Here is a 21913-nt window from a genome sequence, read left to right as displayed (position 1 = left end):
TCCCCGTCGCCGCGCCGCGCGTCTCTGTCCCTTTAAGCGCGGCGGGCGGGCGGGGCGCTCCCATGGTGCCCCGCGGCGGGCGGCGTGGATTTTAAATCCTCTCGGCCAATGGGGAGCGGCCGTGGGCGCGTAACGTTCCGGAGCCGCGTTTGAATCGGGCAGCGCCTGCCAGCGCGTCCTGCCGCGTCCTGCCTGCGCTGCCCGCGCTGCCCGCTCCTGCCGCCCCTGCCGCCTGCTCGGCCTCCCCAGCCTCCCCAGCCTCCCCAGCCTCGGCCCGGCGCAGCCCCGCTCCCCAGCACCGCAGCAGCCCGGCGCAGCATGAGCGCGGCGGGCGGGAAGGCGGCGCGGCCGGTGGCCGCGGTGGAGCCGGTCCGGGCGGGCAGCGCGGCGGCGGCCGGCGGGAAGGAGGTGCCGAAGGTGCTGACGGACCCGCGGACCCGGCGCAGCTTTGTGCGCGGGCGGTTCCTGGGCAAGGGCGGCTTCGCGCGGTGCTACGAGCTGGCGGAGGCCGAGAGCCGCGAGGTGTTCGCGGGGAAGGTGGTGCCCAAGTCGCTGCTGGTGAAGCCGCACCAGAAGGAGAAGATGTCTATGGAGATCGCCATCCACCGCAGCCTGGCCCACCGCCACGTCGTCGGCTTCCACGGCTTCTTCGAGGACAGCGACTTCGTCTACGTGGTGCTGGAGCTCTGCCGCCGCAGGGTGAGGGGCCGGGGGGACCCGCCGGGCCGGGGGGTGTCGGTGTCACCCGTTGCTGACCGTCCAGCGCTGGAACCGGCTGCCCAGGGCGGTGCTGGAGTCACCATCCCTGGAGGGGTTGAACGGATGGGAGATGAGGTTCTCAGGGACAGGGGGCAGTGCCAGGGGTGGGGGAACGGTTGGACTCCCTGATCGAGGGCGTCTCTTCCAACCAAAACAATTCCGTGATCCCCCGCAGTCGCTGCTGGAGCTGCACAAGCGGCGGAAGGCGCTGAGCGAGCCCGAGGTGCGGTACTACCTGCGCCAGACCATCCTGGGCTGCCAGTACCTGCACAACAACCGCGTTATCCACCGCGACCTCAAGCTGGGCAACCTCTTCCTCAGCGATGACATGGAGGTGAAGATCGGTAGGTTCTGGTGACCCCGCACCCTGCCAGCCCCCCGTGGCAGGGACCACAGCCCTCCAGGGCATCTCCAGTCATGCCCCATCTCCCCGTCTCTCCCAGGTGACTTTGGCCTGGCCACCAAAGTGGAGTACGATGGCGAGCGCAAGAAAACCCTGTGTGGGACCCCCAACTACATTGCCCCGGAGGTGCTGGGCAAGAAGGGGCACAGCTTCGAGGTGGACATCTGGTCCATCGGCTGTATCATGTGAGTCAAAATGCCTCTTGTGTGGTCGCGGGGACAGGTGATCCCTGTGGTCCCCATCTCATCAGCCCCTCTGGGTTTCAGTGTGAGCTGAAGCTTTGAGTGTTCCAGCCCAGAGCTCCTGCCCTGGCTGAGCCCCGGCACGCGATCCCCCCGTGCTGCGTGCAGGCTGACAGGCCGTGCAGCACGGCTTCTCGGGACACTCCGCACAGCCCACACTCCCCAGCTGCACCTTTCCCCCAGAGCACTAGATCCCAGCTTTGTTTCCAGGGCAGGAACCAGACCCAGCACACGTAGCTGTCTGCGCGGCTGCGTGTCTGATGCCAAGTGCGTTCCCTCAGCCAGGAAAGTCGCAGGGCGTGCTTAGGATGGGGTCACATCTGCACACAAGTCTGAGTCTCTTTTGCAAAACTGACACCTTTGTGTCTGTTAACATGCAGGTACACTCTGCTGGTGGGGAAACCGCCTTTTGAAACTTCTTGTCTAAAAGATACATACATCCGAATCAAGAAGAACGAGTATACTATTCCCAAGGTATGGAGCTTCCCATGAGTGGACCTGTTTACCCGGCAGCAGTTCTTGGTCAACCTTCAGCTGCACCATCCTCTTCCTGGAACTCACTGGGCTCTTGCATAACACTGAAACTGCTCTTACTGCAGTGCCATGAAGGAGATGTGTCAGTTGGTGGTGGAGTGAACCTGCAAGACCACCTTCCTACTGGGGAGGCAGCAGGTCCCTTTCCCTGTAATCCAGCAAAATTCCAAGCTGGACAGTTGGCATGTGGGGTTAAGTGGACATGCTCAAGTCCATGAGGCCTGGGCCAGGTGCCCAGCTCATCCTGCTGTGGTTGAGTCAGTCTTGCTAAAGTCAGCCAGCTTTAGGCTTTGCATGCTGCCAGGAGGTCGCCCTCCGTGCTGGCCCTTTCGCTTTCCCCAGGCTTGTGTCCTGCTTGCCTGGCACAACACAGGAGCTCTGCTCCAAGCAGAACTTCTCCCACATTGTATCTCCAACACATTTGCCACTTGTCAAGGTTTGATTGCAGGGTGACAAACTGTGGCAGATGTATTGTTAACCCTCTCTACTCGTTGCCCCTCTTGCGGGACGTGCATCCATCCTTATCAGTTCGGTGACCTTGCATTCCATTGCTATGTCTACCAAAATATGTATCTAACTTTCAGAAAAGTGCAGTTAGTAAGAAGACTTTAGCTGACAGGAAAATTCACTAAAAGAGAAACTCGTTTTTTAACAAAACCAGGACACCACTAGCGCGTGTTGTCCCCTAACCCATCTCTAAACTCTGATGTCTCCTCTTCAGCACATCAACCCTGTAGCTGCTAACCTCATCCAGAAGATGCTGAGGTCTGACCCTGCCACACGCCCGACCATCAGCGAGTTGCTGAATGACGAGTTCTTCACGTCGGGATACATCCCCAGCCGCTTGCCCACCAGCTGCCTCACCATCGCACCGAGATTTTCAATTGCTCCCAGTGGACTGGAACAGAACGGGCGAAAGCCGCTGACTGCTCTCAACAAAGGTATGAGCGGGTGTCCGGGGTGAGGCTCGGCGGGTGGGAGCCTCCCTGGCCTCCAGCAGGGCCCACAACCAGCCATGGGGAGCGTGGTGCTCCCTCCCCTCACAGTTCTTAGGGAAACCTGGAGCGTTTTGTGAGTGAGAGGGCTCTCCTCGCTCTCTGCCCAGAATCAAAGCAGGGAGGAAGCACCAGCACTAGCTTTAGCTATATGGTATGTAACATGTTTCCTATAGCTAGGGTAGAACGTGAATCTGGTGCCTTTAGACACCTGCTCCCTGGGCATCCCGCCACACTCTTCTCTTTCCTGACGCAGGACCGGACAGCCCCGCGCTGGAGGCCCTGCCGGAGAAGGAAGATGTAGCCGGGCTGCGGGAGCTGGGGGATGCCGTGGACTGCCACTTGGCTGACATGCTGCAGCAGCTGACGGTGGTCACCTCGGCCAAGCCCTCCGAGAGAGTGGCAGTGAGACAAGGTGAGGCTGGGGACAGCCCCGCAGGCACCTCCTGCATAACTTGTTTCTCTGTCACTCCAGTGCCGTTGTCTGAAGTGAGAGGCTGGAAGGCTGAGAAGCAATGGAGTAGCTACTTACCTTTCTTTTGGCCTTGCTTGCTTGCTGGGGTGCACAAGATGCTGTGAAATGTCTTCTAACAAACTCCTTTCCTTTTGCAGAAGAAGCTGAAGACCCAGCGTGCATTCCCATCTTCTGGGTTAGCAAATGGGTGGACTACTCAGATAAATATGGTCTAGGTAAATCACACGGGGGCAATACTGCAGCCTCTTCGAGTTTCTGAAGAGGATGGGGGAGGCTCGGATTTGGGTGTTGCATAGGTCTGGCTCTTTAATCACATATTCCAGTGTGTGTGGGCAAGACCACCACCAGGAACAGTACCCAGTGAATGTTACCAAACATCACCCCTGGCCGCTTTAAGGTGCAAAAGGACTCCTACTGCCCTCGCCCTGCAGCGAGCACCTGTGCCCACCATGGCCCTTAAAGCTGCTGCTGCAGCAGGAGATGCAACAAGGGAGGGTGACAAACCCAAAGGAGAAAAAGTGTCACACAGGCCCCCACAGAGAGGAGACTCTTGAGACCTGGCAGGGACGTGGGGGGATGGCTGAACCCGCAGATGACACAACCTTCTGCCGTTGTACTTCACACAACCGGTGGTCCTGTGTATTTGGAGGCCTAACAGACTCCCTTGTGAACCAGGTTATCAGCTGTGCGACAACAGCGTGGGCGTTCTCTTCAATGACTCCACTCGTCTCATTATGTACAATGACGGGGACAACCTGCAGTACATCGAGCAGAACAGCACCGAGTCCTACTTCACCGTGCGCTCCTACCCCTCGGCCTTGAACAAGAAGGTCGGTCGTGGGGCCAGGAGCCCTTGCCTGGGGGGCGCTCCAGTGAGGCTGCTGCCAGCGTGTTGGGGTTTGCTGGCAGGGTGGGTTCTGGGGAGAAACACCAGTGACTGGGGGTCATGGTCACTCTGCCTCTGGCCCCAGGGGCAGACACTGGCAGCTCTGGCTGTTTCTAGTTGCCATCTGAAGCTCATTTATGAGCATCTTCACAGAATTAAGTGCTCACAAGCTTTGCATGTGCTAAAGTGTTCAGTGGAGCGAGTATCAAGTATCACAGACCAAATTAATTTTGAGTGTGAGAATTTGCACAAGTTTTGCAGTGACCCCTCGAGTTCTGGAAGCTGTAAGGATGCTCTGGGCTGGCAGCAGTCCTGACCTCCCTGGGTTGCTCTGCTCACAGCCTCTCCCCTCCGCAGGTAACACTACTGAAATACTTTCGGAACTACATGAGCGAGCACCTGCTGAAGGCGGGTGCCAACATCACGCCACGGGAAGGAGACGAGCTGGCGCGTCTGCCCTACCTGTGCACGTGGTTCCGGACCCGCAGCGCCATCGTCCTGCACCTCAGCAACGGCACCGTGCAGATCAACTTCTTCCAGGTGAGCCTGCTGCTCCGCTCTCCAGGGCCGCAGCTCCAGCGGCTGCGGGATTCCCGCTGTGCCGGGGGCAGCAGGAGGGGACAACCTGAGCCAACACTGCCCGGTGAACCCAGCACTGGGAGGCCCCTCACTCACCTCGCTGACACTTAAGCCACGCGGACATTCCTCACGAAGGGGCTGTCCCTGTTAGCAGGAGGGAGATGCTGTGCAGGTGCCATGGTCTTGAGCTGGCTGGGCAGGTCGATTTGCCTCCCTTTGCTGCAGCAGGGTGCTCACTCAGCACGCTGCTGGGATGGTTTATCCTGAGAAAACAGTCCCCGAGGAGCAGGGCGCTCAGGGTGACCGTGTGCTCTCTCCCCACAGGACCACACCAAGGTCATCCTGTGCCCTCTCATGGCTGCTGTCTCGTACATCGATGAGAACCGGGACTTCCGCACGTACAAGCTGAGCCTCATCGAGGAACACGGGTGCTGCAAGGAGCTGGCCAGCCGGCTCCGCTACGCTCGCACCATGGTGGAGAAGCTCCTCAGTTCAAAGTCCAGCTCAGCCCGTGTGAAACCCTCCGCTTAGACCTTGTTCTTGATGGACTCCACATCTGTGCCAAACTGTCCCAGCTGTGGAGGGGGAGGTCTGGCAGCATCGCTGCTCGCACGGTCACCTCCCGTCGCACGGCTGGGCTCCCACTCCGGGTGCACTCTGGTTGCCATAAGGAAGCCCCCGATGTGGTGGGGATAATGTTGTTCATTTTGACTGGTATCCAAAGAGGTTTCTTGCTCCCTGTTCCTAATAGCCTATTTTTTAATTGCATACCTAGTCTTTTTTTCTAATTTCCCGAAGCCTGACTTGGAAAACAGCCCTCCTGTGTGAAGCTCCTGGGCCTTGAGATAACAAAGCATGGGGAGAGCACAACTATCATGTAAGTTATTTGTACATGTCTGTGCCGATGCTCCAAGCTTTTGTTGTCTCTTTTAGAAATTCCAGTAAGATATTTAATATGCCCAGGGTGAGACTGAGCAGTCAGCCTTTTAATACTGAAATTAATCTACAAGAAACCTAAACTTTTGTATGTTACATAACTTGATTAAAGACTGTTTTCCTGCAGCATTCCAGGCTCTTGTGCTTCTCTTTACCTTGCTGTGAGGGCAAGAGCAGCACTTTGCCTCGGCTGCCCCTCCAAGCGAGCACAGTTCGAGCGCTGAGCTGAGCCCTGGCCTGGGCTCTGCACAGCCACAGGAAAACAGCAGCAGCTGGTGATGGGAAATGGAGAGAGGGTTCATTTGCTTGGGAGATGCTTGTCACAAGCAAGAAAAGCCCAGGGATTGCTCCTGGAGTTTGTGCTGATGTCCCCAGCAGTGCTGCAGGGGAGGAGACCTGGGGATATCACAGGAGATGTGCTCTGACCTGCCCTCCCCTTTCTTTACCACATGAAAGATGCTAAAAAATGTGACTACATAAATAGCAAAAGTCCTCTACTGTAGTAGGCTTTGTCAGGAGCCCAGTTGGCTTTGCTGGCTTTTCTTCTCCACATTGCTCATTGCCAGCACCTTCTGCTGCTCTCAGGCCAGTTTATTTCTAAACAGGACATGCTTTTTAGTTTAGTTTGGGGTTTTTTTTATAACATTCTGTACAAAATGCTCTAGGCCATACAGTCTCCTGAAAATAAACCAAATATACACCCCTTGTTATCCGTGTAACAAAACCCCACACCCCAGCACATAGAAGAATCAGACTGTACAAAATTATTGCTGTTTGAGAGATCCTTGCCCAGGGCTCCAGCTGCCTCCTGGGAAACTCAGGAACTCCTGGAGCTGTCAGAACTACAGCAGCCCTGGGGCAGCAGAGGCTGCGGGAGCTGCAGGCACAGGCTGTGCTCAGAGGGAAGGGAGCCCTGGGACAAGTGGGAGCCCTGGGGAACTGCTCCTGCCCAGCACCTCTGCTGTACAACCTGCTCAGGGCTCCTGGGCACAGGGCTGACATGGGGGCTCTGGCACAACACTGGGCTGCTGGTGGCCAAAAGGAAGAAGACCTTTTTCTCAGCCCAGCCGAGATGAAACTGTTGATTGTGGGGATTGTGCTGGAGGCCGTGTGCCTCCCCCGGGGCTGCTGGCACTGCTCATGCAGCAGCCCTGATGCAAACAGCGGGTCCAAGCCTGGGCAGCTGCTGAAAGCCCAACCTGCTGTGCCTCAGCCCTGGGCTGAGGGATCAGGTCCAGTGACAGGCTGTGTCACAGCTGCATGCTGGCCACTTGTCCGAAGAGCCACTTCCCTGGGTGTGTGGCACAGGATGAAGCTGCAAGTCCCTGGTGACCACCCCGCAGGGACCAGCACCAGCGTGGCTCTGTGGCTCTGCTGGTGCGTCCCTGACGCAACACGCATTTTTTTCTTTCTTCTCAAAGCACAAGGTCCACCACAGAGATTTTTCTTGCTCTCTGTCACAAATGCTGCTGAGTCTGGCTCTGAGTGTTTGCAAAGGCGGGTGCCCAGACGGTCCCTCTAGGTCGACAGCCAGTACCACCCTCCGCTCGCTGCTTCTGGCCTGCGCTGTTGTAACCCACGTTACAACCACGTTACTCCGCTCTGGGGAAGGGGGAGGACGCTGGTCCCAGCTGCTGCGGGACGGGGCGGTGGGGACGGGCAGGGCGCAGCAGCCGGGCACCGTGGGTGTCGTTGCCGTCTGCCCCCTCACTCGCCGCCACCGCCCGGGTCCTGGCCGTAGTAGGGCTGGAAGAGCCGCTCGCGGGCGCAGCCCCTCATGGCCCCGTGTGTGTGCAGCAGCAGCCGCGGGAAGCGGGAGGTGAAGTACCGCACGAAGCCGTCGGGGACGGAGCCCAGGGCCGCCTGGACGTCGGCCGGCAGCTCGTGGTAGTGATGCTTCTGCGGGAGAGAGCGCGAGGTGAGCGGGGGGCTGGCAGCAGGGCCGCGGGGGGCTGGGGGAACGTACCTTGTTCCGCATGGCCCGCAGGAGGTCGCGCACGGAGCCCCCCTTGTAGGTGCGGAACTTCCTCAGGTCTGGGAAGAGTGGGAGAGATGCTGAGCAAGGGGGGACGTGGCCAGAGCGAGGGGCACGGGGCTGCCGGTGCTGCCCGCCCCGGCAGAGCACAGCGAGCATGGCAGCCTGCGGCAAACCAGGGCTCTGCCCTCCCAGGGAAGGGCTGGCACGTTCACACACCCTGATTTTTGGCCCCTGCACACGAGCAGGTCCTGCCCAGTAACGGGCCCAGGCTCACCTGTCTGCAGCGGGAGGGAGATGTGCATCCTCCAGTTGGTCCTCACCACCGCCCGCCCCCCCGCCTCCAGCGCCGACACGATGGGTCCCGCAGCCGGTTCCTTCTCGATGCGGTCACTGACGTCCTGTGTGGCCAAAGCGGGGATGGGGGGAACGGCACTGCCGCCCAGCACTGGGGAACAGAGCCAGGACCAAGGGGGAACAGAGAGTTTGGCCCTGGCCCGGACCCAGGGACCCTCCACCCCTCCCAGGAGTAGCTCAAAATGAGCACATTGACGCAAACACAGCTGTTCCCAGCACCTGTTTTTCAGTGCACACCTACGTTCAGCACACGCTCACCTGAAAGAACTGCAGCTGCTTCTCCTGACTCCAGAAAAAGGGATGCACGAGGACGGCGGGGGCCGCGGGCCGGCACTGGGGCTCAGGGCTGAGCATCGCCGCAATCAGCTCCCGTGCAACGACCTTGTCTGGCAGGTGAAAAAGCACACTGGAGAAATAACCCCCCGAGAAGGGCTGGGAGCTGCACCCCACAGCTCAGGGCTCCCCGTGGGGATGGGTCTCACCGTGAGCCTCCTCCTGCAGGCAGCTCAGCTGGTACCAGCCCGACAAGATGTTGGCCTGGCGCCGCAGGCTGTCCCCAAACGCGTGCTGCCCCCCTGACAGCACATAGTAGAAGATGCAGCCGGCAGAGAAGATGTCCACGGCGCAGGTCTGCAAAACAGAGAGGGAGACGGGACCTTGCAGCAAAAGGCGAGGAAGGTTTCACCTCCCGCAGTTTTCCATTCTTTTATTGAAAACGAAGGGCTGAAGAGCACGTGGGGGGGGGGGTGCATCTGCAGCTCACTGACCGGGTTCTCCTTCGGGGCCTCCTGCAGCAGCTCGGGCGCGATCCAGCCCTCGGTGCCCGGGATGCCGGAGCGGAGGCTGAAGCTCTGTCGTCCCCCCTGAAGCTTCTTGCAGAGACCAAAGTCAGAGATGACGGCTCGGATCTGGCCGTGGCAATTTGGGACGGAGATGAGGATGTTACAGGGCTTCAAGTCCCGGTGCACTGCGCAAGAGAGCACAGTGTCACCTGCCACCGCGGCGGCAGGGCTGGCACTGCCACCAGCACAGGGCTCTGCCTGCACCCTGCATGCTGCTGCCCGAACCCCAAGGGATGCTGCCTGGACCCCGCAGCCTCAGCTGAGGATGGGGCCAGGACATGGCATACGACTTTCCTGCCCATGTGTTGCCCTCCTGCCCTCTCACCGATGCTGAGGGAGTGGAGATGGGCCAGCCCGGCCATGGTCTGACGCAGCACAGACACCGGGTCCAGGCCGCGACGATCGAAGCCGGGGCTTTCCACGTACTGGAACCACACAGAGGTAAACAGAGATGAACCAATGTGCCCCTGGTTTACTGAGGTGGAAAGTGAAGGCTTAACAGGAGACTTCTCGCTGGGCTGAGGGTGCCCAGAAGGGAATGGGGAACAACTGCCCCTGCCATTGCCGAGGCTCGGAGCTGCCTGCTCCCTCCTGAGAAGGGAAATCGGCTGGACAACAAGGGCAGGGGCTCGACTGAGCCCAAAGAGGCTCCAAATGCAGGAGCCACTGGCTGCCAGCCCTGTCCCTGGGCACGCACAGCACGCTGCTCCCAACAGCACAGGCAGAACCCCGGGGACCGACCTGCAAACACAGGGATGGGACAGCCCAGATCAACCACCAGCCCCAGCAGCAGCCCCAGGACCGGGCTCACCTCCTGCAGTGTGGCGGAGCAGAGCTCGATGGCAATGTAGTGGAACTGCTTGTCCCTCTCGGTGCAGAAGTAGCGGACGACATGGGGATGCTCGTCCGACTCCCGCAGCAGCTGCACCTCACGGTCCACGAGATGAAAACACTCGGGCAGGAGGCGCTTCACGGCCACGTTCCGGCCATCGAACTGTCCCCTGCACGAGGGTCGATGACGGTGTCCATGCACAGCCCTGCCCAGCCGGAGCAGAGCCCAGCACGGCTCACCTGGGAGTGACACCCAGACTTGTCACAGCCACGGCACCCACCTGAAGACAAAGGTTCCTCCAGCTCCGTGGCCCAGCACGTCCTTGGGATTAAAAGAAATTTTTCCAACTACAATCACGTCTGGTTCTGCATCTGCAGAAGAACAGGAAGCCAGCCATCCTTCAGCCTGTGAGCCTTAGTCCTGTATGAAGGACACCCTGTTCTTTAACCACCCAGCCCTTCCTTTGGCACTGTTACTCTTGCAATCACTTTTGTGCCCATGCTTATCCAAGGGCAGCTCCTGCATCTCCTCCCACCCCAGCTGGGCTGCAGCCTCATCTGTGGGGCATCTGCTCCTGCTCTGGGTGACACCATCTGCAGACAGAGATCCCCACACACCTCACCCATTCCCACCTGCACGCACCTTCAGCAGCTGCCGGCACAGCGGGATCCGTGCTGACCATTCCGTTAGCCAGGTCCTCCGGGCGGGCCGAGGCGCCGGAGCTCTGCGAGGGCTGCACCGTGCTGCCCTGGCTCAGCCGCGGCTCCTCGGGCTCCGCAGGAACCTCCTCCCCAGGGCCCCGGCCCGGGAGCAGCATCTGCTGCTGCTGCTGCAGGAGCTGGAGCTGCTGCTCCAGCTGCCGCTGCTGCACGACCTGCTGCTGCTGCAGCTTCTGCAACAGGACCCATGGAGCACTCAGCCCCTGTGCCCAAGGAGGCTGGGGCAGCATGGGGCTGGGCACAACATGTGTCTGCACATCTGTCCCTGCACCTGACAACAAGCTGTGCAGCCCTCGGCTCCATCCCGCAGCGGGTACGGGACACATGGGAGCTGTGCAGCTCGGTGCAGCCCCCGCACCACGTGCACTGCAAGGCCAAGAACAAAGGCGCCCCTGGCCCTTGGGCAACGGGATTCTGCATGGGCAGCAGCCAGCACTCACCCTGAGCAGCAGGGCCAGGACTGTCCCCCCCAGCAGGGCTGTGCCCACGGCGGCCAGCAGCAGGTCTGCGGTGCCGGGTTCGGGGTACACCTCCAGCTGCTCCCCCGGCGTGGGCTCCGCTGGGGGCTGCCCCTCGCTGCGCACAGCTGGCTCCTCCGGGCTGCTCGGGGCCAGGAACTGCAACACACACCCAGGACTGGGTGACACCAGAGGGACAGACTGCTGGAACCCCCCCGCTCCAGCCCTGTGGGCAAGACCCCCCTCCTCGTGCCACCCCACGCTGGGGACCCACTGCCCAGCCCCTGCAGGGACCCAGCGCTGCCTGAGGTCCCCAGCACAGAGGGGGAACCAGCAGCTCCAACACCCACATCATCGAATGCGGTCCTGGCAGGAGGACCCCGGGGAATGATGGTTTCCGTTGTCTTCCTCAGGTTCTCGGGGAAGGCTCGCAGCATCGTCGTGTGGACCACAGGAGGCAGCTCGTGGTGTCCTGTGATGGAGAACAGACATGACCGTCAGTGGTACTCTGGTCACAGCACCAGTCCCCCGTCCCCACAGTGCCACTGTGCCTGTGCCAGGCAGGGTGCGCCTGGACAGGGGGTGTCACTTCTGACGGGAGGCACAGGAACCGCCACAGTGACAACCTGCCGGCTCTGTCCCCTGCCCTCAGCACGTGGCGGGGTCTGACCCTCCTCCTCTGCACCCCCCGCCATGGCCCCAAGACACCACCCTGATTTCCAAACATGCCAACAGCCATCACACCCGCGACAGCAATCACAGAGCAGGTTAATTAAGCCAACAGCTGCACGCAGGGCTCAGTGCGCAACAGCACAGCCAGCCGCACAGGGGACTGTGAGCTGGGCTTCAAAATGTCCCTCCCAGGGGGAACAAGGGTGGGCTGCAAGCAGCCCCGAGTCATGGCAGCCCCCGAGGGTGAGCCACAGACTCGGCCCCACTCACCCAGTTGTGCAGAGCAGCTCGGGCTGCCCCCCAAAACACGCCAGCAGCTGGGGCTGCCCCCCCCAGACACCCCAAGCATGAGGGTACAGGGGATGCCCGTGTCCCCAGGGTCCACACCTATGAGCAGCCACTGGTTTTGGGGCGAGGTGATGCTGCCTTGTGGGTACTTGACGTCGGTGCTGGGCATGATCTCGCACTCCCCCGACTCTCTCATGGTTACATCGTCCGTGGTGGGGCCGTCGATCCTGGCCAGCGTGATGCCCTGCGGCTGGGGTCCGGCAGCTCCTGGAGCACCGCGCAGCCGGGACGTGCGCCCGCGGCAGCACAGCCCGCACGGGGACAGCGGGGACACTCACCACCAGAGCCACGCTGCCATGGACCAGGGAGGTCAAGGCGTAGAAGCCGGCTGCGTGCTTCCCCACGTAGAGCGCTGGCCTGCAAGGCAGGGACACGCATCAGCCTCCCACCCGCCACGGCTCAGAGCGGCCGAGCACAAACAACGCAGCTGCCACTGGCTGCCACAGCACCGGAGCCACATACAGCAGCTGGGTCTTGGTGGCGGCGAAGTCCCGCACGGCCTGGTAGCTCCAGCGGAGGAGGGGGATGTCCTGCGAGTGGAAGGTCAGGTAGCGCAGGGTCTCCATGGCCAGGTTGAGGTGGGGGACGCGGCGCAGGCTGTCCTGGTGCCACACGTAGATGCCGACCACGGGCGAGCCGTAGTTCTGCGCCCACAGCACCTCCCCGCTCTCCTTGTCCAGTGTCACCACCAGCCCGTCCCCACTCGAGGCGAAGTGAGCCATTTCTAGGCAGAGCCAGAAGGACGGGGCCATGCGGCCGTGCTGGCCATGGGGCTTCGTCCCCCTCAGCGCTGCCACTGGCCGGGGGCTGTTCCCGGCTGCTCTGCTCGCACGAGCCGCAGCCGGTGCAGCACCCGCCTTCCCCAGCAATCGGCACAGCTGGAGCTGCCGGCCACGGCAGCGCCACCGCAGAGTCCCTGCGCAGCCGGTGGCTCCCGCGGGCACTCACTGTAGGGGTAGGACTCCTCGCAGAGCGGCGCTGAGTAGTCGGAGAACGTGGCATTCCAGCGCAGCTCCCGCGACTTGGTGTCATACATGGTGATGACGTACTCTGGGGACAGGAGCAGGGCACGGGGTCACTGCCCAGCGCCCCGTTCCTGGGACTGGAGGGACAATGGGGAGCGGGACTGGCTTACGGGTACGGCCGATGTAGAGGAGGGGGCTTGACGGGCACAGACCATCCCAGGCCTCCGTTGAGAGAGTGGTCTGCTTCTCTCCTGACCTGGGGTCCACGATGAACCAGGTGTCCTGCTTCTTCCCTGAGAACAAAAATACATTTTTCCATCAGTCTCTGCAGCTCTGCTGTCTGTCCCCGAGAGTCGCCCACCGGGCTTCCTCCCGTCGCCCCCCACATCCCCATCCCCGCTCAGCCCGGCCCCCGCGCTGGGCTCAGCGTACCGGTGTAGAGCACGCCGTCCGAGCTGCGGCACGGTGAGGACTGCACCAGCTCCGGGATGGTGAACGGGAGCTTCTGCAACACAGACGGCAGCGTGGGTGGGGGCAGGACAGCCCTGGGACACCCGCTCCTCCTCCCGCTCGGCCCCGCCGCAGGACAGGCTGGCGGGGAGGAAAGGTCCGGCTGGGTTTGCTCCACACCGCTCGGCTGACGCCTTCCCGGGGCCGCGGACCAGCTGGAGCAACCGAAGGCCCTGAGCTCGCCCCGTCCCCAGCCCAGTGAGCCCTGCGGCGCAGGGGGATGCTCACAGCCCCACTGACCATCAGGCCTTCTTTGTTCTTTCCTCCCAGGACGTACAGGCTGCCGTCGTTGGGGTCTGGCAGGAACGCTGGCCTGGAAAGGAGAGAGGAGGGTGAAACGTGAGCTGTCCCGGACACATGCCAAGGGCTCCAGAGGAGCCACACTGCAGAAACCCCTTCAGCAGTTTGCTCCAGGGTGATTAAAGTCTCCTGGAAACCTCCAGCCCTGGATTTGGGAGGAGACGATCCCCCCGGGTCAGCACCGTAACTCCACCTGCCGCCCCCGCCCCGCGGCCGTGCTGGCCGGTGCCCTTTCCCCCCGGGAGCTCTGCTCTCCTGCTTTCCCCTGCGCTTCCAGGGGGATTTCCTCAATTCTCCCCTATTCTTCCGCACGTGCTGGTGCTGAGAGCTTCCCATCTGCCTGCAGAAAGGCTGCAGTTCAGCGGCAGGGAGCAGCTATTCCTCATCTTCACGCAGGAAGTGCCAGCACAAAGGGCAGGTTTAAGGCGAAGCCACGGCTTGGGCTGGGGGTTTGTGTCTCCCGCTCTGTGCCGTGAATCGGCTGGTTTGTCAGGGCAGTCGGCACTGCCGAGAGCCTCCTGCGCAGCCACCACTGCCGGCCCGGCAAGGGGACTCTGCCCAAGGGGACACTCACTCTGCCACATAAACCGGCACCTGCAGAATGGGATCTGAAACAGAGAACGAAAGGCAGACGTCAGCGGCCGATCCCCGCGAGCAGGACAGCGTGGCAGTGTTTACCCAGCGCTGCCGTGCCCAGCCCACAGCGTGTTTGCTCTTCAGACCCAGAACAGGCACTGCCGGCAGTGGGGTCTTGCCCCCCCAGCCGCTGTGCAGTGTTCACTGGCCTGGAGGAACCACTGGCCCAGAGCGGGACCAGCAGGAGCCCAGCTGGGGGTGCATCCCCAAACCTGGGGGCCAAGCTGCGAGCCAGCAGCCCCAGGGCACCACTCACCATCCTTCAGGGTCCACTTGATGTCCCCAGTGCTCTTGCTCACTGCGTGCAGGTGTCCATCCAGAGTGGATACGAAGAGCAGGGTTTCTGGGACAGTCACAGCACCAGCTTTGAGGCACTGAGGACAGAAACATCGTCTTTAGAGAGCAGGGCCAGGCTGGGGGATGAGCCCCCAGGGCTGTCTGATGTGCTCCGCAGCCCCTGCACCGAGCAGCCCCCCGCACTGCGCACACCACGGGGCAGTGCCCAAAAGTCTCTTCTGGTCCCCAGTGAGTCACAACTGGGAGGGAGAGTAATTTAGTTCCTTGCACCAGTGTATTACATTTGCTTCTTCCTCCAGCTCCACCTGCACAGGACACCCACAGAACTGCACCTGCTGACGGCTGTTCGGAGGTGCTGCGTTTTATAAATCTGCAGCAAGAAGCCCCAGCACTGAGGTTGCAGTGCTTGCGGCGAGTGGCACCACCAGCAGCGTGTGGCACCCACGGTCCCGGCTCCTGCAGCACTGGTCCCGTGCCACCGGTGCAGTCCCGTCGCTGCTCCCAGCCACAACTCCCGGGTGCCTTTCTAAGTGTGACACAAACAGCCGAGCTACCGGCTCCTTCCAGAAACAAACGAGTTGGGTGACTTTTCATGCCAGAAATGCAATTAATGGTCACCCTGGCCTTTGAAGCTATGGATTTCAGCTGCACTGACACTGAGGGAGTAATTGCAAGCTAACGCTGGGAAGAGAAGCTGCTGCTTCTGTGTGCAGTGTCCGTACAGCGAGCGCCAGCTCAGCCAGCGGCACACACGCCAGCCTCACCCCGTTGGCAAACAGGGACCAGCAAACAGCACAGGGACCCAAAGGGGGAGGCCAGGTAGGGCTGGCTGGGCCATCCCGGTGCTGGGGAGCCAGCGCAATGCCGGGCTCACTGCTGTGCCCAGACCGTGCCCACACCTGAGCACGGGCCCGTCTGGAGAGCAGAACCTGATGCAGTGACAGACCAGCCATGGTGCGGTGGGGCCAGGGAACACGTTCTCCCTCGAGTCACTGGAATTCCTCCAGCTCCCACAGCCCAGCAGCAGCTGCAGGTGCCAGGTCACCTGTTTCCCGGCTGTTCCTCCTGCCAGGAGCATGCACCAGCTCCCTCCCAACACACCTCACACCCACTCCACTGCTTCGAGTCCTATTCTTTTGTTTGCCCTTCTTGCTTAATTTTTAAGCCAGGTCAGAGCGAGTTTCCCCGCTCTGGCTTTGACCAGAGGATGCAGTGGAGCAGGCCGAGGGGTGGCAGCTCCTGTCACCGCTCCCCAGCAGCGCGTGGCCCCGCGGGCCGGTTCGCTGCTGCTGCTGCGATGAGCCCGGCCAGCAGACACAGAGCTCTTGCGGTGTGGCCACCTGCACCAGGGAAGCAACCGAGACCACTGAGCCCTCCAGCTGTCAGAGCTACAGCGGGCTCTGTGCTTGCGGGTGCTGCTTTTCCCTCCCCCCCGATGCTTTGCAGTTTTTTCCATCTCTTCGGCAACTACTGTTTTGTGGGTGACAGGGCGCTCAAACAACGGCCTGGCTGCCCAGCCCGCTCCCCGCACACCATGGGCAGAACCGGGAGCACTGGGTGCCTGGGAGCTGCCACCCTCCCCTGTGCTCCCAGCCCAGCCCAGGAGCGCAGCTGCTGCTCCTCAGGGGTGTCCGCAGGCCCTGGGCTCCCCAGGGCTCCCCCACGCCGGCCGGAGCTCCGCCACGGGCTCGGGGCACGTTGGCTCCCCCGGTGACAGCGGGGGACAGGCAGGGCCAGCCAGAAACCCCGCGGCAGCGCCCGGAGCAGCACCGCTGAGCCCTGCCCAAGGCCGGCACGGTGCCCTGTGCTCGGAACGGCACCACGAGCTGCCCCCGGCCCCATCGGGCAGCACCTGCCGGGCAGCAGCGGGCAGGAGGGGCCGAGGGCTCCCGGGGAGGGGGCCGCTGTTCTCAGCCCGGCCGGGCTGGAGGCGCTTTCCTGGGCGGAGGGAACAGCCCCCGCCCTGGGCGCTGGTGCTGCCCCTCCGCCGGGGCGAGCGGCGCCGGCCGCCATCGCGCACCCGCCGCCACCGAAACGTGCGGCCCCGGGACCCGCCCCCACCCCCCGCACAGCCCCCGCCGTGGACACCGGCCCCGGCCACCCCCCGCTCCCGGCCCCGCTCCCGCGGGCTGGGGCTGCGCCTGCCGCCCCCCGCTCCCCCGGGCTGTGCGCGGCCGTACCTGCACCGGGAGCGCGAGCAGCAGCGGGAGCAGCAGCAGCGGGAGCCCCCGGAGCAGCCCCCGGAGCAGCCGCGGGCGCAGCGGCGCGGCGGGGCCGCCCATGTCCCGGACATGCCGGGGCCGCGGCGCTGGAGCCGGGCCGGGCCGCGCTTATCGCCGTGAGTCAGCGGGGCCGGGGCGGGTCCAGGATGCTGTTTCCTGCCCCCCCGGGCCGGCCCCGTCGCCCCCGCCGCGCCGTCGGTGTCCCGGCCCCTCGCGTTTCGCGTTCCCCGACCCCCGCGGGCACCGGCCCCAGCACAGCAGCGGCTTTCACACCGATCTGCGGAAAATCCCTCTCGCTGGTAAGGCGGGACGGAGCGGGACGGCCCCCCCGGCCAGCGGCACCTGCTGCAGGAGCAGCACCGGCCGGGCCCCGCCGGACACACCGAGCCCGTCACTCGCCTCCAGCTTCGCCCCCGGGAAGCGCAGGGCAGAGCTGCTCACACAGGAGCAATTCCCAACAAGACCGACCGGGGGTGAAGGGACCCAGCTCCCCCATCCGTGAATTACGCCCGTGCCCCTGCAGGTCGGGCACACCTGGACATTAAACTGCACAAGAACCTGCCTCTTTGTGCACGTTAGGTGGACTAGAGATCACATTTTTGAACTTTATTTCAGTGATAATACTATTGAACTATTGTAGCCCTTTTTTTTTTTTTTCAAATGCCACCCAAGGAAACTCTCTAAAGCCGGAAACAAACACGAGCAGCATCTGTCCAGCGTTACAAAGCCGCGTCCGCTGAGCACCTGTTCCTGTGGGCTGTTCCACAGCAGTGGGGCCTCCGGCACAGCACCGAGCTGCCTGCACGTCCAAATTACAGTGAGCATACTCAGCACGAGGACATCTACAGTTACGAACAAGATTAAACCCCGGGTTTGGAGAGGGAACTAAAAAATTGCCCTGTAATTCACAGCCTTTTTGTATGAAGTGACATAGGGCAGCAGGAGAGCCAACCCCTCGCCCTGGGAGGAAGGCACCGATGGCAGCAGCGCTGACGAGCGCGGGTTCCTGTGGATTCCTGCTGCATCCATCTTCCTGCCAAAAAACAAACTACGAACCGTTTGTAGTTGTTCACAGTTGTTCATGCGGTCGGAAGTAGATTTGCACGTACAGAATGATGAAACACTCAAATGCAGAAATACTTAATTATCAAACTTTAATTCATAAGACTAATCTTACAGAATAAATCAATAAGATAACCAGTCAAGGTTACACTTAAAAAAATCCAGCAGTGCAAATCTAAGACTAAATATGTCATCTCCCCCTCCCCCGGAATAGGCAATAGATTATTTAAAAATACCATAATGCATGGTACTTACATATTCCATTTAAAATAAATCTGCAGTGGACACACACATCTAAGACTTTTTATTTTTTTTTTAAATATATAAAACCAAAGAATTAATTGCTTAGAATACAGATAAGACATAGTGAACTTCCATGAGCCACAGAAAGCGAATCCTTGGCTAGAAGGTAACACAGCCGTATGTTTCATACAAGACTTGAGACAGCTCACCTGGTCCCCATCCTCCCTCCCCCAGTGACAAGGACATCAATGAACACAACAAGGTGCTAACAATCCAATCCTAACGGTGCGAACGGCTGGAGTACAGAACTGAAAACGGAAACAGCTGTGTTGGAAAAATCAAGTTTGGAGGAATAAAAAGTAAACAGAGGAAGGACAGTCTGGAACCAAACATGGCAAACGGGCGCGGGGAGCGGGTGAACCACAGAGGAACCACTTCTCTGGCCCTTGGCGTGAGAGAGCAGATAGAACTGCGTAAGTCCAGCGTTCAGCACGTTGTCTGCATGTGTTACCAGTTATGATGTATTGCATGTTAACAGTTTCTTATCTAGTTCTTTGTATTCAGGTCACTTTTTCTCTTTCATCGTCATAACATCCTTATTTCAGTTATACATTTCTCATCAGCGTCATGAACGGAAATTAATGATTTATTTTAATCTAAAACTTGATACAAAACGCTTGTGGGTAATACAAGATTTCCATGCAAGATTCCATCTCCGTTCAAACCCACACAAGGTTTAGCAATGTACTTTGCATTCCCAATGCAACACTAACCCAGAACTGGTCGCGCTTGGGATGCACAGAGCAAAGGAAGGAACACTCGGCTCGGGACAAGGAGAGGTGAAGAAAGCCGGGGTGCTGGGCACGGGGAAGGACAAGGGACAGCACGGGGGGACGCCACGGGAGGGGGGTGCAGAGCTGCGGGGGGAGACACTGCCTGGGCACAGGAGCTGCAGCCCTGCGGTGGGGGAAACGGCGGCGTTGTGCCGGGGAAACCCGGGTTCACGTTACGGGCGCTTCAATCCCTGGTTAGTAAAGCCAGCAAAGCGCTCAGCACAACTTCACAGCCCAGAACGTTCACACGGAATCACACAGATAGACAACGGGGATTGATCTCCATCGACAGGACATCATTGAATTGTCATTTAACTGAACGCGTGGGAATCACCAGATAGAACCATAAACTTCCTACGGCAGATGACGCGCTGGATCCCAAAGCAATCTTTATCAGCCTACTTAAAATATTGGTTATATTTGCACTTTACTCACAACCCTTATGTCTTACTGTGGACTAACTGCCAAATTCCTCCACAGGGCCACTTGTTGTGCTGAGTCTGCCCTGGAGACGACCACAGATATCAGAGAGCAAAATCCCAAGCGAGGAGAGAGGCTGGAAACGGCTCCCGGTTAGGCAAGCTGTGACACTACCCAGGTCAAGAGATGGGGTTTTCTTAGATGTTAATGATCATTAGCCAAGGTCAGTAATTGCCTTGGGAAAACTGGTCTACACCAGAAGATACAAAGCTCCACAACATTCCAAAAGAGAAAAGATCTTAAAAGCAGTGCTGCCAAGTTCAGTTGGAATATTCATTTCAAAGAACTCCCAAGAAACCTCCTACATTAAGCCAACAAATACCAATTAAAATATTTTATGTAAGTATTACTTCCCTGTACTTCAATTCAGACTTTGCACTTAGAACAAAAAAGTGAAACAACCTCGTTTTTCAAATAAAATGCAACTTGAAAAGAAGCACCTACATAGTATCACATCTTCTTGTAGTATTTTCTTCTCCATGTTTGAAACTGCTTTGTAACCCCAGTTTTTATATTTTCTTTTGAGATGAGGTTTTGTACCTGGCTGCAGCGACTGTGCCCTTGGGAAGGGGCAGCGGGAAGGACGGACCCTGCCGGCCCCCCCGCCTGCTCACTGAGCGGCACCGGCACCGCGAGGACAGGAGGGAACAGGGCAGGAAAACGCTACACGAACGTTCGGACGGGCAGGTCCCAGCACGTCAAGTAGCGAGAGGAAGCTGGTAATCACAGAACCAACCAGACAGCAAGTTAAAGGTGACCCCAAGCGACAGGGAAGGCCCGCTTTCTTTATCCTGTGGCGTGTATTCTCCACCAGGTACTGAATCTTAAATTTAAGCCTTAACACCGGGATTGGCAATTAGAAATGTGATAGCTGCATTTAATTTGTAATTTTACCTCCAGCTAACTGATGCCAGCTCCAGTCCCTGCAGCTCCTGTCCCCCCGCGTTATCTCAAACACGCTGCGGGGGGCTTGGACACAGAAAGGAAAGGTCTCAAGCTACAAGAGTAACAAGCACAGCACTAGTTTATATGAAGGATATGAAACACCTTTAAATTTGGATTGCATGAATGTTCTAACTGAAAATACAAACCAAAAGTTGCTTATGTTGCTATCAAGAGTCTACAGGTAAATACGTAATATTAACACGTACCATAAAGTGAACACTTTGCCCAGCCTCCCAAATAAATGCTCATTTGGGAACTTGCACCTGCCGAGATTCAACTGAGCTGTATCAAGGAGAGTGAGAAATGGCCACGGAGTCCATTAAGATCAGCTGTCCCTACAAGGCTGTTTCTCCTTGAGTTTCACAGAATGTTGAGCTACTTGCATTGCACAAAGTCAGGCCTACAGTGTTAAAAACAGAACAGCAATCTGTTAGGCGCAGGTTTAACACCGAGCAAGACTGATTCAGTCTGACTGCATGATACAATCTGTTCAGGACTGCAAGGTCCGTTCAGAAAACCTGAGAGAAATGGCACGTGAATGGCTGAGATGACACGCAGAGTGTCACAAACCGACGGCGAGGAGCGTGTGTCAGACGGGACGGGATGCAAGAAATTCCTGTAAACTTGAGCAAGAGGAAAAGCTGAAAGGTGATTTAAATTTCAAAAGATCGGTTGCTGGATAGATATTCTAAATTTGGTAAGATTCACTGAATAAGATTACTATGAATTTTCAAATCCAGACCACACAAGACTACTGCAGCTATTCAGGATCCAAAACGGCACCTGAGCTTCTCTGTCCCCCGCTCCCCACCCTGGACAAAGTGGGAGGTCTCTGGTTCCCACGCTGCGCAGGACCCTCGCGGGGAAGCAGCATCGCGGCGACCGCAGCAGCGTGACCAGGAACACGCTCCCGAGCCCGCGGCACCGGGGGCAGAGGCAGCGGGAGGGCCGGGGCGGGTGGCACGGGTGGGGACGGGGAGCAGCACCGGGTCATTGTGGTCACAGAACAGCCACAGTGGTTTTCACCTGCTGCAAGCATGCTACACCCAGCACCCACCCCCAGCTTCCAGTACTGAAAACAGGGGCAGGGGGGAGAGAGAAAAAAAAAAAAAAAAAAAAAAAGAAAAAAAAGAAAAAAAGAAAGAAGCAGGGCATCTTTGGGTTAAAAAAAAAAAAAAAAAAAATAGTTTTGCTACCAAAGAGTCAAACCTGAAATAAAAGGGCCAGCAGAATATGGCTTACTAAACATTGATTTTGCATACTGTTTATTTTTAAAAAACTGTTTCTGAAATTCTCAGTCACAACCAAGTAACTAAATTAAGTCTAACGCTTGTAACTGAAAGATTATGAAAATATTTGTTTTTGTTCAAACCATGTAAAAAATCCTCAATAATACATTGTAATATTT

At 59.1% G+C, this 21913-nt stretch overlaps 2 protein-coding genes across 2 annotated transcripts; one reads left to right on the top strand and one right to left on the bottom strand.

Annotated features, from left to right (window-relative positions):
- The first annotated feature begins 318 nt into the window (after positions 1 to 318).
- Positions 319 to 5404, top strand: PLK1 (polo like kinase 1). Its single transcript, XM_065644650.1, has 10 exons — positions 319 to 699; positions 935 to 1103; positions 1203 to 1347; positions 1785 to 1878; positions 2660 to 2879; positions 3190 to 3348; positions 3546 to 3623; positions 4084 to 4238; positions 4652 to 4834; positions 5198 to 5404. The coding sequence occupies exons 1-10, from the start codon at positions 319 to 321 to the stop codon at positions 5402 to 5404; spliced, it is 1791 nt and encodes a 596-aa protein (XP_065500722.1).
- Positions 5405 to 6474: 1070 nt separating this feature from the next.
- On the bottom strand, positions 6475 to 17002 carry ERN2 (endoplasmic reticulum to nucleus signaling 2). The gene is made up of 22 exons (XM_065644668.1): positions 16901 to 17002; positions 14680 to 14797; positions 14362 to 14395; positions 13728 to 13800; positions 13410 to 13482; positions 13148 to 13270; positions 12961 to 13062; positions 12475 to 12736; positions 12291 to 12369; positions 12052 to 12202; positions 11343 to 11464; positions 10975 to 11151; positions 10458 to 10707; positions 10096 to 10186; positions 9795 to 9984; positions 9309 to 9408; positions 8909 to 9108; positions 8624 to 8771; positions 8400 to 8527; positions 8062 to 8185; positions 7776 to 7843; positions 6475 to 7708 (listed from the first exon to the last, which is right to left on the bottom strand). Exons 1-22 carry the CDS (start codon positions 17000 to 17002, stop codon positions 7517 to 7519), a joined length of 2907 nt encoding a protein of 968 aa, XP_065500740.1. The 3' UTR covers positions 6475 to 7516.
- Between the last annotated feature and the right edge of the window lie 4911 nt (positions 17003 to 21913).

The sequence above is a fragment of the Caloenas nicobarica genome, chromosome 14 (assembly GCF_036013445.1).
Source record: "Caloenas nicobarica isolate bCalNic1 chromosome 14, bCalNic1.hap1, whole genome shotgun sequence".
Lineage (NCBI taxonomy): Eukaryota > Metazoa > Chordata > Aves > Columbiformes > Columbidae > Caloenas > Caloenas nicobarica.
Note: the sequence above shows the minus strand (reverse complement) of the source record. Positions and strands in the feature narration are given on the sequence as shown.